Raw genomic sequence first — 18741 nt, forward strand, 5'->3', positions numbered from 1 at the left:
GGGAGCCCGATGCGGGGCTCGATCCCAGGACCCTGGGATCATGACCTGAGCCGAAGGCAGACGCTTAACGACTAAGCCACCCAGGCGCCCCAGGAGCATCCCTCTTGAGGATAATGTAATGGTTGCCATGGGAGCCCCAGAGGATGGTAATTGTGGCTGACAGTGGTCAGGGCTGTGATGTCTAACAGCCCTCGCTTTTGTGGAGATTCTTTATCCTTCGCCACCCTGGGAGAATTTGGTTTTAATTTTATGAAAACTACTGGAAGGTTTCTTTACAGCAACCCATTTCTTTTCTCATTATTATTTCATTGTTCTGCCTTCAGTTTTCTCCCCTCCGAGGTCTAAGTGGCAGCCAGACTTTTTCCATGTTTATTCTTCCTTTAGAATCACACATTGTAATTTTCCACATTTTCAAATTGTCTCTGGAAATTTTTTGTTTTTCCTCAAGCAAGTCACGAAGTCACATGTGAATTGAATAAACATGTACTTTGAGTTCTGCAAAACGAAGACTCAAGAGTTCATTTAGTTTGTGTCCAAAAACTATTTAACCTTTTTTTGTTTTTAAGAATCCACCCTATTAAATCTTATGTTTAAATGTTGTTTTGAAATAGCTTGCTCCATTTACTATACAAACAATTCTAGAAATGACTTTGGAAAAAATTCTATTTAGAGTTGGGTGCCTCCAAGGCAGGCTTAAAAGTTTTTGCTCAAACGCACCAGTGTGCAAATTTCAGAGTCTAACTTGCAATTGGATGTCTGGGAGGGAGAAATTTTAATGTCCTCTGAGAGTGAAAGTAGTTTCCCTACTGATTAGGGTATATGCTGCTGAGTGGAAGTACACTCATGAACTAAAATCTCTGTGCAGATTATTCCATATTTTTACTTTAAACACTTATTTTTTAATAGGTTACATTTGCATGGTAAAAATTCAAAATGTACTCAAGAGTATATATAAAAAATCGCTCTCATAATTTCCCCTTCTGAGGCATTCTCATCAGTTTTATGTCTGTCCTTCTAGAGATATTTCATTCTATAGCAGAAAGCCACTAATAGCTAACTACCAAACCAGTCAACTAACTTACTTATGTACTTACTTATATATTCCACACAAGGAACTCACTAACCAACTGACTTACTAGCTTCTTTCTCCTTCTGTCCTTCTACGCAGATGGGTGCACAGTATGCATGCTCTTCCGCTCCTTGCTCTTTCTACTTAACATATCTTGGAGATCTACCTGTTGGGGGAACACTGCATTTCCTCACTTTTAGGTTTTCTGTTTTTTGTTTTGACATAGATGCACCACAATGTCTTTAATTGGTCGCCTGTTTGTGGTCATTTAGGTTCTTCCTGTCTTTTGCTATTACGGCAATGTTGCAGTGTTGAATGAATCTTCTACATAAGTAATCTTGCACATGTGCCAATTAACCGTAGGATAAATTCCATGAAATGTGATTACTGGGTCAAGTGGCATGTGCATTTCTAATTTTTTTGATTAAGTTATTTAATTTAAATTCAGTTAGTTAGCGTGTAGTGTATCATTAGTTTCAGATGTAGAATTCAGTAATTCATCAGGTGCATATAACACCCAGTGCCCTCCTTAATGCCCATCTCCCAAGTTACCCCATCCTCCACCCTGCATTTCTGATTTTGACAGATATTGCCCTCTATAGGTTTGGATCAATTTACTTCCCCAACAGCAGTTTAGGAGTGCACTTATTTTCACACTTTCTTTTTTGCCAATCTGTTAGGTAAAAAATGGCCAATTAGTGTAGTTGTCATTTGCATGATTCCTATTTTGAGTAAGGTTTATTATTATTTTATATGATTAGAGCCATTTGTGTGTTTATTTTCTGTAGACAGTTATATCTTTGCTTACTTTTAGACTTGGATTTTTGCTTTTTTCTTACTGCCTTGTAGGAGCTCTTTATATCTTAGAGAAATTAGCTCTTTGTTTTTGATACAAATGGCAAAACATTCTCCCACCCTCAGTGTTTTTTATTTTATTTTTTAAATTTTTAATTGTTATGTTAATCACCACACATTACATCATTAGTTTTTATTTTAATTTTTCTTGATACCAATATTAATTTAATTTAATTTAATTTTTTAAAGATTTTATTTATTTGACAGAGAGAGATAGCGAGAGAGGGAACACAAGCAGGAGGAGAGGGAGAGGGAGAAGCAGACTCCCTGCTGAGCAGGGAGCCTGATGCGGGGCTTGATCCCAGGACCCTGGGATCAGGACCTGAGCCGAAGGCAGACGCTTAACGACTGAGCCACCCAGGCGCCCCCCAATATTAATTTTAAAACCTTTCTTATTATGAAGTAATTATAGACTCACAGGAAGTTGTGAGAATCGTGCAGAGCCCTATGTGCCCTCAGTTAGCTCCCCCGATGGTAGTGTCTTACATAGCCATAGTACCACAGTGAGACTGGCAAACTGATACAGGTGCGTTACTGCTAAGAAGTCTACAGATCTTATTCAGTTTCCCTTATTCTTTCAAACCTGCATTCATGTGTGTGTGTGACTTGATGCAATTTTATCCCATGTACAGATTCATGTAGCCGCAGCCGAGGCATACAACTGTTCCATCACCACAAAAGAACTCCTACGTGTTACCCATTTGTATTGTACCTGCCTCCCACCTTACCCTCCGTGTGTTTTTATTTTTGCTTTTTACTTTTGTAACAATGGCTTTTGCCATGCAGATTTTTTTTTGCTGAATTTATTTATTTAAGTTTTGTTTTTTGTTTTTTTTTAAGATTTTATTTATTTGTTAGAGAGAGAGAGAGAGAGAGAAAGCATGAGCAGGGGGAGGGGCAGAGGGAGAAGCAGGCTCCTGCTGAGCAAAGAGCTGGATGTGCACTCGATCCCAGGACCCTGAGATCATGACCCAAGCTGAAGGCAGACGCTTAACCAAGTGAGCCACCCACCCAGGTGTCCCTTGCTGAATTTATTTAAAACAATAATGACGGCTGGAATTTTGTCTCATAGTTTGAAGGTATTCCTCACTGTGATATCATTAAAAAAAACCTGCCTTTTGGTTTCTTCTACTACTTTTATGCTTTCATTTTTATATTTAAGTACTTAACCCTTCTGGGATGTATTCTGATATAAGATATCCTATATGGATAAATTTTTTTCCCAAATGATCAGCTTGTTGCCTTAACACTTTTTATTGTACAATTTTTTTCTCCAGTGATTTAAAATACTACCTTTTATCATTACTAAATTCCTATACATATTGGTTTATTTCCAGACTTTCTATTCTGTTTTGCTAACTTGATATAATCATGTGCCACTATCACAGCATTTTGGGTATTTTAGGTTTATGATGTTTGAATGACTGGTAAGCTAGTCTTTCTTCATTGATCTTCTTTTCTAACTTTCTTGGCTATTATTTTTCAAATAATAGTGTCTGGTCCCAAACAAAAATTCCTTTTTAGGAAAATTAAGTTGGAGAGTGCTAAGTGTATAATTCAACATAAGGAGACATACATATCCATGATGTTGAGTCTCTCTGTTCAAGATTATGGTATGCTTTTCCATTATTCAAGATTTCTTTTATTATTTTCAGTGGTGTTTTAATTTTTTAAAATACAGATCTTTTACATGATGTGATATGAACGCCTATGGGTAATTAACCCGTTATGCCTTAGTTTCCTGGCATATTCACTGAGGCAATAACAACTGTCTCGAAGTTCACTTAAGCAACTTTTTAAAAAATTTTTTCATTTAAATTCTAGTTAGTTGACATACAGTGTAATACTAGTTTTGGGTGCACAATGTAGTGATTCAACGCTTCCCTACATTCTCTGGTGCTCATCATGGCAAGTGCCCTCCTTAATCCCCACCACCTGTTTCCCCCACTCTCCCCCCACCTCCCTTCTGGTAATCATCCGTTTATTCTCTGTAATTAAGAGTCTGTTTCTTGGCTTGTCTCTCTCTCTCTTTTTCACTTTGTTCATTAAAAACAATTTTTTTTTCAAGCCCCAATGCAGGGCTTGAACTCATGACCCTGAGATCGAAAGCTGAGCTGAAATCAAGAGTCCGACGTTTAACCAACTGAGCCACCCAGGCGCCCCTGTTCATCTGTTTTGTTTCTTAAATTCCACATAGGCGCGAAATCATATGGTATTTGTCTTTCTCTGACTGACTTATTTTGCTTAGCACATAACAGCTTTTGACATTAGCTAAGGGAGACAAAAAAAGAGCTAAGAGTTGTGTTTTTCCTTTGAAGATGTAAAGGGGGAAAGGAGAAAGCCGGAAGAGGAATAGTAAGAGTTACTAAACATTATCTAGCTGTTAGCTTTAAACTGCGTTCCATATTATGTGTTGTGATGTCGCCATATTGAGCTGTTTTATTGAGAAAAGAAATGAAAAGACTGAGAAAATGTATTGGAGATTAAACCAGCAGGAAATCAGATTGATTGGTGGACTTTGGATCCTGTGCTAGGCATTCCACAGCCCTCTTCTGGTGGCATTTCCTAATGGCAAATCCAGTTCTGTGGTGTCAGGAAAGCTTAGCTAAAACCTCTATCTTATCAACCCATGGCAAATATCACAGCTCACTGCCAAAGGTTTCATAGAAGAAATTTTGAAAAAATTTAAAAACATAACGCAAAACAATATATAAGTCAGGATGTGATAACGTTGTGGAGGGCCACCGATTTTTTGAGAATGTATTTGGTGAGCAGATATTTTTGGAGTGCCCGCCTGTAGACACGCCCTGGGCATTACAGACGTCGTTTCTACCCGCATGGTGTTTTCAGTCTTGTGGGGAGCCAGGGGCAAAGTGTCTAGTCATACAAATGAGCATATCACCACAAATCCCTCAGCAGGTGATAACACTGTGGATGAGATGACATTTAAACACATAATTCCGGGTGCCCGTAGACCTGGAAACCTGTCAGTGAATTCCAGGCTGAGAACCCTACTCTCGAAGTGGTAGTTTCGTTGTGTGATTGTTGAAGCAGAGTGCTTTGGCGGGGCGGCGGGGCGGGGGGGGGGGGGGCGGATTTTTGTTCTGGATAGAAGAGACTGGATTTGTGCTTTCCTGACAAAGCAGGGAGGTCTTACCATTAGGGATCCTCTACCATGAAATTCCCAGGTCTGTTCAGAATGGCCATGGAACAATGTTCCTCATGCCCATTTACTCCCTCCTTTGTCTCTGAGTGACTCCAGAAATACTCTCCTAATATAATTCCCACCTCAGGCCTCAGTTTTTCTCTCCTGTTCTTCACGCACTGGTTTATTCTCCATGAAAAAAGATTAAAAAAAGTATGAAGGCTTTGCCAGGCTCTTACCTTTGATAAGAATCAGACCCATTTTTGTGAATCAGTATTAGAAAAGCAGACTCCAAATCCTTCCTTAACCAGACAGGGACCTGTCTAACCAGAGGGTTGCCTCTTGAGATATGGCATGAGATCAGAAAAAACAGGGTTGTCCCCGCTTACAAAAACACCAAGTAAACTCTGTTATTTTTACTTAGGCTTCAGAGTGTTACTCAGATGTCTAACTTTTCATTTAAAAAAGAAAAAAGGAAATTAGAAGGCACTTTACAGTTACCCCTCTGTTCAATCTCAACTTTAAGATCTGTTCACTTTTACTTTTAACATTTCCCTATGTTTTAAATAATTTCTAGTCTACATTCTTCCCAACTCTTTTGGTCTTTGAAACCTTATCTACCTGCTCTACGAAGGCTGCCCTAATTAGAGGAAGTTGAATTATAAATAGTTGTTTCACTTAACTCTCTCTAGTTAAGCGTGAAATAGAGAGTTTGTTGGACTGAAGGAAGAAAAAGTGTGTGCTACTTGTGTTGTCTAGTCTAGCAGGCCCGGTCCACCGGAAGAGAACAGCTTCTGGAATACCCTGTAAGATGTGCTCTTCCCCGTATCAAAAACTCTGCTGTCTTGCAGGGCCTCTAAAGCAAATTCTTTGGCCTAGTTTTCAGAGACCTATAAAGTCCACCTCCTCTTTCCAGCCTTACTTCCGCCTCATACCTCCTCAGAATGAAGTCTTTGTTCTAACCAAACTGGTTTGCTCACTCTTTCCCAGACAGACCTCAGTTTTTTCTACTTCCTCCCTTCATTTGTGTCGTTCCCCCGCTCACCAAGGGTGGACATATCTCTCTCAACTCCCTCAACTGTCCAAATTTGACCATTTTCTAAGGCCCAATTTAATTTTTTCTTCTCCCTTGATCCCTTTTTTAAAAAAAGATTTTATTTATTTATTTATTTATTTAGAGAGAGCACGAGACAGGGGAGGGTCAGAGGGAGAAGCAGACGCCCTGAGGAGCAGGGAGCCCGATACGGGACTCGATCCCAGGGATTCCCAGACTCAGCAATCACGACCTGAGGGGAAGGCAGATGCTTAACAGACTGAGTCACCCAGGCGCCCCTCCTTTAATCCCTTTTCAAACCATCCAGATTTTTTTCCCTTCATGGCAGAATTTCATGAATTCCATGGGGTTTTTAATCTCTATCCAGTATTTGGTAATTAACCAAATATTCCCTTATTTTATTTTTTGCATTGTTGGATTATGTTGCAAGCTCTTTTTTCTTTTTCGGCACTTATGTTTTATCTTTCTAAATAGTCTCCAGGTTGTGGGGAAGGATCTCTTATCAGACTTTGTGTGTCTCTTGCAGCACCTGGCGCGGTGTATTGCACACCAATCTATTTACTGATTGATATTTCTTTCCAAGACCTGAATGGTGTCCCAGGTCCGTGATGCTCTTAAGCACCTGGGAGGAGGGGGTTGGGATGATAACCGCGGTGAGGAAGGGCTTCAGGCCGGGCACAGAAGAGGTGTTCATTAAATGTGGTATTTGGTGATTGACTGCAGAGGTGAAGTTGACATTTAGGGAGATGGTGAAAGTGGTCGTGGGGATATTGCTGATGTTCATCCAGTCAACAAATGTTTAACATTTCTGATTGGTGTAAACTGCTTTTGAATCTTGATGAGAACAGGTCAGAGCTACAAAGATTTCAGAACTTGTCGTTATCTATATATGCCTTCAAAAACAAAGAGTACATTTTTCACATACACACACACACACACAAACACATGTGCACAGTTACACAAATACTTAATCCCTTAGTACAAGCTTCACTGTCCTTAGGGAGCAGCCTTCTCTTTTCCACTTCTCAGTTTGTCTGTATTTCTCTGTTAATACAACCGAGTTCCTACCCAGCATTCAGCTCTGGGCCCCGGCAGCCCTAGGACACTGGAACCACCATAACAATCTGGTGTGTGTGACATCCACACAGTCACGTGGTTCAGTGCGTGGTGTCCACAGATGGGCGGGCGCATGGTCACCACCGTCTCCATCACAGAATTTGCCAGGCCCACAAGCCAAGAGACAGCTGCCAGCCCAGCACAGCACCTGGGGCTCCTCACCGCCACGTAGCGCAAGGGGTCACGGACAGCCACGTAGCGGTCATAGGCCATAGCGGCCAGGAGCAGGAACTCGGTACCCCCCAGGGCCAGCGAGAAGAACAGCTGGGTCCCACATCGGATGAAGGAGATGGTCTTCTTCTCCAGCAGGAAGTGCACCAGCATCTGGGGCACCCCGCTAGAGGTATAGCAAATGTCCACCACCGAGAGGTTGCAGAGGAAGAAGTACATGGGCAGGTGCAGTCGTGCGTCCCGTCCGATCAGGAGGATGATGAGCCCGTTGCCCAGCAGGGTCAGCAGATAGGCGGCCCCAAACAGGACAAAGGGTCCGGCCTGGGTCTGCCTGTCACTGGAGAGCCCCAGGAGGACAAACTCACTTTCCCAGGTCAGGTTGTCCCTCCTCATGGAGCAGATGGGTCAGGCTGCCAGGAGAGAAGAGGTAGCTCAGAGAGGCCAGAATCAATCAGAATTCACAGTCTGGGCCTGAACAAAGGACTGTAAGCAGGACTGCAAGAACTTTTATGTTTTCTCCATTTAGACTCTGAGCTTCTGGAAATCAGGGATCTTTTGTGATTTTTTTTCTTTCTTTTCTTTTGTTTCTTTTTTTTTTTTTTTGAGAGAGAGACACTGAGAGAGTGCCTGCGGGGTGGGGGAGGGGCAGAGGGAGCGAGAGAGAGAGAGAGAGAGAGAGAGAGAGAGAGAGAGCGAGAGAGCGAGAGAGAGAGAGAGAGAGAGAGAGAGCGAGAGAGCGAGAGAGAATCTTAAGCAGGCTCCACACCCAGCACAGAGCCCCACCCCAGGATTAATCTCACCACCCTGAGATCATGACCTGAGCTGAAATCAAGAGTCGGATGCTTAACTGACTGAGCCACCCAGGGGCCCCTGTGATTTTTCTTTGTATGCAAAGATTCCTAACAAATGTTTCACAATAAAATGTTCGAATACACAAATTAAAAAAAAAAAGTTTAAAGTAGTGGCCTTGAGGATTATTCTCCAATCCTAAGATGTCGGACTTGTGTTCTGGACTTCCTCCGTGTCGTTACTAGGTTACTACTCACACTGGAGCTCGTGGTTCTTCCTGTTCCTCCCATAGGCCAGGTTGGGTCAGTGACAGGGAAAATCGCTCACTTGGTTCTTGGTGTACTGATTAATCAAGCTTATTCCTGGGTTGATAAGATCAGGGCCTCAATGTAGAACATTACATTAACTATAATTATGTCCCAACTTCTTGTGATTATGCTATTTCCTTGGTGAAATGCTGGCATTTCTTTGGATGGTAAAGTAAGTGATTTATAAAAGATGAATGCATACATCACTTACTTGCAATGATAGCATTTGGAACTTGACGGCGCCCACAGATGAAGTCAGTAAGGGAGTGCCTCTGAAACCCTTTGAGCTGTGTTATGTGTAAATCCTGTCACAGCAGAGACAGGTTTGCCCTTGGAATACCTCCCTGTTTACTTTGCTGGTCTTTAGCCTCTACCAAAGGATAAGTTGTCATATTTTCCTTTATTACAAATGTGCTAAGCAATTTATAGTCTTTATTTATCTGTATATTAACAGCAAGTCCCCCTAACTCCATTGCCATATTTACGTCGTGTGTCTTTGCAACATGGTGGGAGGAGATAGTGCTATTGGCTGGTTTAGGAATAAGGAGAGACCACAGGGACATGGAGAAGAGTCCAACTGCTGGAAAAGCCCATTTGGATGCTCACTGGGGAAGCTTGAGATGGAAGGAAAAACTCCGGATACTAGGATTTGCCTATGAAATTCCCACGCCACCCATGGTGGACACCAGAGCAATGCCTGCCACGGTAGCTACACATCAGAATCACCTGGCACACTTTGAAGACCAGACCAGAAGCTGAGACCATACTCCAGAGCAATTAAGTCACAATCTCAGGGGAGTGAAACACAGATATCAGTATATTCATAACTTTTAACATTTCCCAAACAATTAAAATGTGAAGCTAAGTTTGAGAACACAACTGCTATAGATGGAAACTTTTAATCTTATTTTTGAAGATTCAAGACATGTTCTTTTTGGGAGAGGAATATGTTTTGAGATAAATCTAGAAGAGTTTTTGTGGAGGAAAGATCTTTTGGGCTAAGCTTCTCATTCTTTGTTTGAAAAAGTCAAGGCCAAGAGAGTTTAAACATCTTTTTTTTTAAAGATTTTTATTTATTTATTGAGAGAGAGAGAGAATGGTAGAGAGAGAGCATGAGAGGGAGGAAGGTCAGAGGGAGAAGCAGACTCCCTGCTGAGCAGGGAGCCTGATGCGGGACTCGATCCCGGGACCCCAGGATCACGACCTGAGCCGAAGGCAGTCGCTTAACCAACTGAGCCACCCAGGCACCCAAGGCCAAGAGAGTTTAAATGATTTGCCTCAAATTCCGCTGAATCAGTGAAAAAGTGATCCTTGATCTCTTGCCTTCTTTGTGTGTGTTGGGTCTTCCCTTAGTCTTACTTTCTTAGGTCTTGTTCCAAAACAACGTTTCAGAGTATCTTAGATCCAGGGAAGAAGTAGTAAACATCAAGTGAGATAATGTGTGAGAAAACCCTCATAAATTTCAGAGCATCATCTAAATGAGAAGGATCTATATTAGAGATATGAGAGATGGGTCATAGAATCCAGTGAAATGCAAATGAAAATAATTCAACCCAAGTCATTTTAAGCAGGCTTGAAGATGGGGCTCATGGCTGGATGGGGAAGAGGGCAGAGCCCTGGACACACCCTCTCCCTCTAGCCGGTTGGAACCCACGCTTTTCCTCCTTTCAGTCCTTCTTGGCCAGAAGGTGTCACTGTAGAAAATGCTAAGAATAGAGACTGGCTTTGGCAGGGTACCTTGCTGATTTTCAGAGCCCTGCACCTGGGATGGAGCCCCAGATTCCCACTGAAACTATTTCTTTCATCAGTGCAGTAAGTAGCCAAACTTTACCCGCCCAAATGTGGCTCCTGAGTGCTCAGAACAGCATTAACTGGAATTCTCACCACGGAAGAGAATAAAATGCAAAATGACAACACAGAAGTGAAAAAAAGCTGGAAGGAACTTTTAGGATCATCATTTCCACCTTATCACTTTACAGAATGAGAAAACTGAGGCTTGAGGAGCAGAAGTGATTGTGCGAGGTGGTTCCGCCAGCTAGGAGCAGAGCTGGAACTGGGTCTGGAATCAGAAGACCATATTCCCACGGTCTTCCTTCTGCATCACGTTGTGTGATCACTTGGAGCGCAGACTGTATCACAGCAGGTTGTGGGGAGCAGCATCCCCACAGAATAATGTGTGCGACAGGTTTGATTTATGGGGGGGAGGGTGATGTCAGGAAAGGTGTAGTGTTTAGAATGCTGCTCCTGGGGGACTTTGAGCTGCTGAAAAGTGATGCAGGGAAACTGGCTGACGAGCATGTTGGATAGGCCAGCAGACTGGTGGCCCAGTTCATTAGATCAGCTGACCTCCTTCCATTTCATTGGCAAAAGGGAAACATCCACCCTAGAGTTTAGTGAGAGTAGGGAGTCCCCACACCTGGACTCTCAGCTTTCTCTGCAGCCAGGGGTAGAATTGGAAAAACCCTCCACTAAGCCTTGCCTTTTCACTTCCCTTTTGTGACTTCTAACAAACGACCTGCTTGGAGGGTAGAGAGGGTGTTTTCTCTTTTTATTGTATCCCTTTCTCATTTCCAGCAGAGACTGGCACATGGAGTTGATGGCCTGACTGACTGAATGAACATCCTGGTAAGGAGTGGTTTCTTTAAAATTCATCCTCTCATCTAGAGCTCAGTATAGAACCTTCTTGTTGATGTTTTTAGAGAGTCCACCCTGTAATAACACTTCAAGAATGACTCCACTCAGAAGAGTCTCTTGAGGGACTAGTTTTTTCCTCCCGATTAGTAAGTGCCCTTCAAATACACTGAATCTCTCTTTAAAGAGATAAGCGCCAAAAACTTTTTCTTTTTCTTCTATTTTTAATTTTCTATTTTTATATTTTAGAGAGAGAGAGAGAGAGAGAAGATATGTGAGCAGGGGTGGGGGGGTCGGGGCAGATGGAGAGGGAGAGTCCTAAGCAGGCTCCATGCCCAGCGCAGAGCCTGACACAGGGCTCAGGCTCACCACCCTGGGATCGTGACCTGAGCCAAAATCAAGAACTGGATGCTTAACTGACTGAGCCACCCATGAGCCCCCCAAATTCTTTTTTAAGTTCTAGAAGTCAAACAATAGGGTAAGTAGGAAAATATTTTGGACCTACCATCCCTTCTTCTATCTTGTAACTTAATGAATCAGCATCTTCTTTGGATAAACTAGATGTTTGCACTCCTTCCATGAACAATAGAATATAAGTATTATTTTATATACGTAGGGTATGTTTTCATTATAATGATTACAAGTAATAGATTATCGTCCCTACTATATTGTAACTTAATGAAGGATTATAACTCAACCAGTAAAGAAGCCATATCATTGCCTTTGGTTGACACCTTCCAAGTTTTAATTGGTTTTATAAAAAAGAACCCCCATGCACAAAGTTTGCTCATTCAGTGGTCTTGGTGGTCATTTTGTAGCCTGGCTGTGTTAGAAGGTGTACTAGGGTATCACACTGCTCAATGCTAGATGTTCCAGATAGGTGATGAAGATAAAAGAAAATATATTAAATTATAGGAGCTTGTGATTTGTTCTTCCTTGTTAAGTAAAGAGAAAGAACTGAGGTTTCCTTGCTGTGCAAAATGCAGACACTGGGCAAAGAACAGGCAAACACCTAAACACAGAGGCACTAGAGAAAGGAAAAGATAATTTGTTGATTTGGGAAGAGAACTTCATAGTTACAGAAGGATCTAAAAATGATGATGAGTTAATACATTTTGACTGGAGATGGGGGCTGAGTGCCTCCCATGGGAGTGGGAGCAGGGAGGGAGGAAGGCCGATGAAGGGCGCTGGTGGTAGTAGGCGAGATGGAGGTGGGCAGGGGCTGAGGGAGGGAGGGAGAGAAGCTGACGCTCAAGGGAGGGGAAGGAAGCAGAGGGCGTCTTAAATAAAAAATGAAAAAAAAAAAAGTATTGCTGGACATTTCTCCAAAGAAGATATACAAATGGTCAACAAGCACCTGCAAAGATGCTCAGCATCATTAGTCATTAGGGACATGCAAATCAAAACCAGAGTGGGATATCATTTCCTATCTCCTGGGATGACTATAATCAAAGTAACAAAACCTAAGGGTTGGGAGGACGTGGAGAAGTTGGAACCCTCCCTGGGGTGGGTGGTTCAACCGTGGATGACAACACTTCGGCCGTTCCTCAAAAAGTTAAATATAGAATTATCATATGATCCAGCAATTCCGCTCCAACGTATATACCCCAAAGGATTGAAAACTGGTTTTCAAACAAAAACATGCACATGAACGTTTATAGCGGCACCGTTCACAGCAGCCAGTAGTTAGAAACAATCCAAACATCCCCTACCTGATGAATAAGGAAAATGTGTTTGTTTCCGTGCCATAGGAATATGATCCAGCCATAACAAAGGAGTAAAGCACTGTCACGTGCTTCAAAAACATGGCGCTCAGTGAAAGAAGCACAAAAGTATTGAATCCGTTTCAGTTAAGTATCTAGAGTAGGCAAATCCATAAAGGCAGAAAGCAGATCAGGGTTGCCAGGGCCTGAGTGGAGGGAGGAATGGAGAGGGACTGTTTTGAAGGGTATGAGGTGCCCTTTTGGGGTGATGAAAATGTTTTGGAACTACCTAGACCTAAGGCTGAATAATGTGAATATACTAAATGCCACTGAATTGTACACTTTAAAATGGTAAAAATCATGACTCATATGTGAATTTTATCTCAATTAAAAAAAAAGTTTTACTAGAATTTATGTTTTTTTGTTTATTTATGGGTAAGACAAACCAGATATCTGTAATATTTAGGTAAGAGATACTTTATTTTAATTTTTAAATGTTCCAAGAACTTTTCTGGACAAAATTGTCGCTGTTTTGCTTTCTGGGTTAGAATGGTTAGTGCTCAGTCACTCATTGTGTGTTACCAGAGTAGAGCAAACTTGGAAACAGATTCCTTGCTGAGGAATCTGCTCATTTGGCTCACCTCTGATGGTGTGTGGCATGATAGTCAAGTGTGAATACTGAATACATCTCTCTTTTCAGAAGAGTACATCCTTAGACCTGATTGTGTAGAAAGTAAGTGTTTGAGGTTCAGAAGGTTTGACTTGCTGGCCGGCCATTTGCCACCACTGCAAGCCTGAGAGCCTGGGGGCATATGCCGAGTGACATTCGTGTGACTCATGCACGCTCCAGTTCTGCTTATCAGGGTTGTAAGGATTGTTACTATGACTTTGGCTGTACGTCCCTGTGTGAATTCCCCACCCTGCTGAGCTGGGCTGGACCATGTGTGAGTCACATGGGTGACCTTTGCACCTCTGGCCCAGTGACTGTTAGATCCCTTGGGCACAGTGAATTTTGTAAATTACAGCTCCCTCCTCCCCTCTTTCTTCTCACTGATTGCAGAAAAGCTTAGACACATAGTTGTAGATTTTTGAAGGAAATATACTTTCCTGGCATAAGTTTTGTGCATTGCCCTGACTTCTGATTTGATCTTCTTTTCCAATTCACATATGGTGGGTTATCTTTTTCTTTTTCTTTCCATTTAGTTTTCTGTAGTGTGTATGTATTTGTAAATTGTAATTCACATTTTTGGACTAAGTCAGGGACCAAAAAAAGAGCCCGGGGATAAAATCCATTTCCCTATTACCTCAAAAGATAGTGAGTGGAGTAGATTGCGGTCCTCCTACCTGCTCCCTCGCAGCATGCATGTGCACAGACACGGGCATACATTATGCCGAGGACACACTCCAAGGTCCACGGTCTTTAGAGCGAGGCCTCTTATGATAAAGTTGCACACTAAAGGTTTGATTCAGAACTGCTCATCAGAACTCGACCCAGAGCGGCCTTCATCTCCTTGTTCCGCAGACTATAGATGAGTGGATTCAGCATGGGGGTCACCACAGCATAAAATAGCACCACCACCTTGTCCTGCTCGGCCGAAGCAGGGGAGCGAGGCTGCATGTAGGTAACCAGGGCCATCCCGTAAGACATGGAGACCACAGTGAGGTGGGAGGCACAGGTCCCGAAGGCTTTGCGGCGTCCCCCCATGGAGTGGATCTGCAGAATGGCTGCCACAATGTAGGCATAGGACAGTGAGACCAGGCAGCAGGGCACCAGCAGCACCACCACACTGGAGGCCAGTATGACCACCTGGTTGAGGGTGATGTCAACGCAGGCCAAGCGGACGAATGCCCGCGTCTCACAGGCCACGTGGTTCAGCACGCGGTGTCCACAGGTTGGCAGGCGCATGGTGACCATCGTCTCCACCACAGAATTTGCCAGGCCTACAAGCCAAGAGACAGCTGCCAGCCCAGCACAGCACCTTGGGCTCCTCATCACCACGTAGCGCAAGGGGTCACGGACAGCCACGTAGCGGTCATAGGCCATGGCGGCCAGGAGCAGGAACTCAGTACCCCCCAGGGCCAGCGAGAAGAACAGCTGGGTCCCACATCGGATGAAGGAGATGGTCTTCTTCTCCAGCAGGAAGTGCACCAGCATCTGGGGCACCCCGCTAGAGGTGTAGCAAATGTCCACCACCGAGAGGCTGCAGAGGAAGAAGTACATGGGCAGGTGCAGTCGTGCGTCCCGTCCGATCAGGAGGATGATGAGCCCGTTGCCCAGCAGGGTCAGCAGATAGGCGGCCCCAAACAGGACAAAGGGTCCGGCCTGGGTCTGCCTGTCACTGGAGAGCCCCAGGAGGACAAACTCACTTTCCCAGGTCAGGTTGTCCCTCCTCATGGAGCAGGTGGGTCAGGCTGCCAGGAGAGAAGCAAAGACAGAGAGGGGTAAGCAAAGGTCCCACTTTAGGAATTGGGGATTAGGCTGTGAGCTGGAACTGGAGATGCAACAGGGACACCTACCCTCGGGTTCCTTAACCTAGATGCTTAGGGAGAATGCGGTGAACGTGCTGGAGGAAGGGACAGCTGGACTCTCAACTAGACTGAGATTCTCAAGACTATAAAGTGTCTGTTCTGGTGATCCTTCTGTGGCTAGGACCCAGCACGGTTGTAATTACAGAGGAGGTAATCATTCACAGCAGAAGGAAAGAGAAAAAAAAAAAAGTGGTGGAGAAAGGAAAGAAGGAAAGACAAAAAAGAAAGTAAAAAACAAAGAAAAACTAAGGAAGAAAGTTTGGAAATCAGAAAAGGAGGGAAGTGGAAGAGAGGGAAGAAAGGCAGATCTAGTTTGAAGCCAGCATCAGTTCAGCCCCTGTGTGTGCCAGGGCCTGTGCTAGATATCAGACACCTGCCTGTGAACAAGAAAGACGGAGGCGTGAGTCCTGCTTTCTTGGTTCTTATAATTTAATCGGACACCAAGATTAAATTAATAATTACAAAAGTTAATTAAGTATAATTTCCTAAGTGCTTTGAAGGAGAAGAACAAGGTTGCTAGTTGTTTAATTAAATTTGTGGCTGTAATTAAATTACCACTGGTTGTGTCTTACTTCTCAATAATGTGCAGTTTACATAGTAAGTTGCAGACATTTATTTAGATGTTTAAATAAATGATTAACAAAATAAGGCAATGGAGGGCTTTTGGAAACCAATGATCGTACCACTACTGAATATGAACTGACTGAAATCCACTGAATCTTTCAGAGGGAATGAATTCTCCTTTCTCAGCTAGGATTGTGTTGGATTATCTCCCTTCCAACGTGTTGACCAGCCCAGTATAAAAATAGAATCAAATGCCACCAGTTTTTCTTAATAGAAACGTAATCTTGAGACATATTTCTGCTCTTAAAACAGTTAACAGTTAATTAACTCAACTTTAAAAATATTTGAGTATATGAGGTACTATGCTTTCAACCGACTTCTAGCATGTAATGCCTCTCAATGTTAGGAATTTGTGTTTAGAAAATCAGCAGTGCAACAGAATCAAGTAAGAAACTTTAACATAAAATCTGTGACAATCAAATGAGCCAGCCAAACAAAGGACAAAAGGAATACATCAGCGTTAAGAAAACCAGAGTGGAGCCACAGAATCCAATATAATAGAACTGAAAAGCATAATCCGCTTGAGATTTCTTCTGGCAACAGCGGCCTTCGAGAGAGCAGAGAACCTGGGGGGAGCAGGCACCTCTCGCCTTCCCTTCAGCCCTGGTCCTGCAGTGGCTGGAGGGTCCGTCACTGCCGAAACGAAAAATAGAAACTGGCATTAGATTCTCAGGTTTGGAGACCCTCTTCTGAGGCTTAGAGGATGGTGGCTAGTGGCTGGGTTTTGAACACCACCCCAGGGAGCCTTTGGCTGCCCCCAAAGCCGGGTCCTTGTATCAGCCAGAGGAAGTAACTGCACTCTGATCTACTATGATCTGTAGGCTGCCAAGCCTCCAGAATTCAACCCTTCAGGGTCGCTGTCACGGATCCAGATTCCGTTCAGAAGAGCCCTAGTTTCTATATAAGCAACTCAAGCACATGAGAAGTGGAAGAAGCCATGGAGATCACGTATTCCATCCATTTCATTGTACAGATGAGGAAACCAAGGAACAGGGGTAAGCTGGCCGGCCCAGGTGTCACATCTCTCTGCGAACAAAGCTGAAACGAAGTTTAAGTGTGCACAGCACATTCTCAGCTCTCACTGAGCCGGGTAGTGAGGGATGGGAAGGAGTTGTGGAAAGAAGTGGACTAGGAAGGGCGGCACCTGAAGAATCTTAGATCGGAGGCCCAGCACAGCTATCTTGCCATGTAGAGAAATGCTGTGCAGTGAGCGGGAAAAGCTTTGAGAAGTCATGGGATCCAAGTTCTAATTTGCCTCTTCCATTAGCCTGCTAGGTGCCCTGGGCTGGTTATTTGACCTCCCTGAGCCTCAGTTTCTTCATTTGAAATGTGGGAATGGTAATAATGCCTACCTTGTAATATTTTGAGTAAGATTCCATGAAGAAATGAACATGAAAGTGCTTTGTAAAGTACTAAGTAAACATAACTGACTATTGTTACACTCAACAAGTCAATTTCACTGAAGTAAACTCTGCCCAGTGATAGGGAGACAAGAAACAGTATGAATATGTGCTATAGAGGCCAGAAAGTTAACAGAATATAAATAAATATAAATCCCCTTTGCAATACATCCTATTGCCTAAATAACTTAACTGTAGAGACGCTGCTTCAATAAGTAAAGAATTAAGGTAGAGAGTTTGTCTATACCCAGTGGGTAGTACTACGCTCTACAAGCAGTATGAACTCAATACCTTTTTTTCCCAATAAAATTTTGAAATATGCTGTTTTTAGATGGTATAAACTATATTAATAGATGGTCTTGTTCTCAGCTTTTTGGGATTAGAGAATTTCATTCCACTTTGCTTGACTTAGTGAACATTTACTGAGCACTGAGTAGTGCCTGGTCCAGTGGCAGGTGCTGGGTAACAAGATCAACGCAGCCCGGTCTCCCTCTCCAAGAATTCAGCCTGGCCAAAGGATAGAGAGGGTGAGTTATCATGACCTTATCAGAGTTTTCCAAAGGAAGCTACCAAGTCTGATAACTGAGATTAGAGTCAGAATATGTAAATAACCAGGCAGATATGTAGAAAAATAAAGTTGAAGCAAAGAAACAACCAGTGCATTTGCTTTTTGGAAAAAAGTAGATGCAGTTTAGGGCAAATGTAGATTGGTAGTAAGGAGACCTGGGTTTCAACCTGTATCAACAGACCATCCAAATATCATTGTAGACTGCTACCTTTATGAGGCATATTTTCTTCATCTGCAAAATGAGCAAGTAAGGTAGACTCCAAGACTTCTTCCAGCTCTAAAGGTCTGCAAAAAGTGAATATATGTAAGCTATAGTTTAAAGCAACGCAAGAGGGGAAAAGAAAAACTTCAGTCTTTGATTACTCTAAGAATGCATAGCTAGTGAAGCTGTGGGCACTAAGATTTTATAGGTTACTGGGTTTGGGGATCAAAGCATGTGTATTACACATAACTATTTGGGGGGGTGCCACTGAATGGGATCAGGAGAGGTTCAGGAAAGTCAAAACTCCTTTTGACCTCCACTCTTCAGTGTTTTGAATGTGTGTCTGTATATACTGAGCACATCAGTTTATACTGTTGATTGGGTGACTGACCAAGACCAGGGACTCGATTGAGGAGCTCAAAAACAATGAGTTGCATTTTCTGGGTCATGGGAAGAAGCAAAGAGCCTCCAACTATAATAGTGAGAAAAACACAGGGGAGGATCCCAGGGCAGTCCTGGCTGCTCCCAGCGATTTGGGCTCTACTCTCTCATCACCTCCTCTCAACCTTCCCTGTGG

At 43.1% G+C, this 18741-nt stretch overlaps 2 protein-coding genes across 2 annotated transcripts; both read right to left on the bottom strand.

The window, feature by feature from the left end:
* Window positions 1–7170: 7170 nt before the first annotated feature.
* Window positions 7171–7803, bottom strand: LOC113911833 (olfactory receptor 2F1-like). The gene has a single exon (XM_027574703.2). It carries the CDS (start codon window positions 7801–7803, stop codon window positions 7171–7173), a length of 633 nt encoding a protein of 210 aa, XP_027430504.2.
* A 6491-nt stretch (window positions 7804–14294) lies between these two features.
* On the bottom strand, window positions 14295–15236 carry LOC113911964 (olfactory receptor-like protein OLF3). The gene has a single exon (XM_027574957.2). The coding sequence runs from the start codon at window positions 15234–15236 to the stop codon at window positions 14295–14297; it is 942 nt and encodes a 313-aa protein (XP_027430758.1).
* Window positions 15237–18741: the final 3505 nt, after the last annotated feature.

This window comes from Zalophus californianus, chromosome 12 (genome assembly GCF_009762305.2).
Source record: "Zalophus californianus isolate mZalCal1 chromosome 12, mZalCal1.pri.v2, whole genome shotgun sequence".
Taxonomy (NCBI): domain Eukaryota; kingdom Metazoa; phylum Chordata; class Mammalia; order Carnivora; family Otariidae; genus Zalophus; species Zalophus californianus.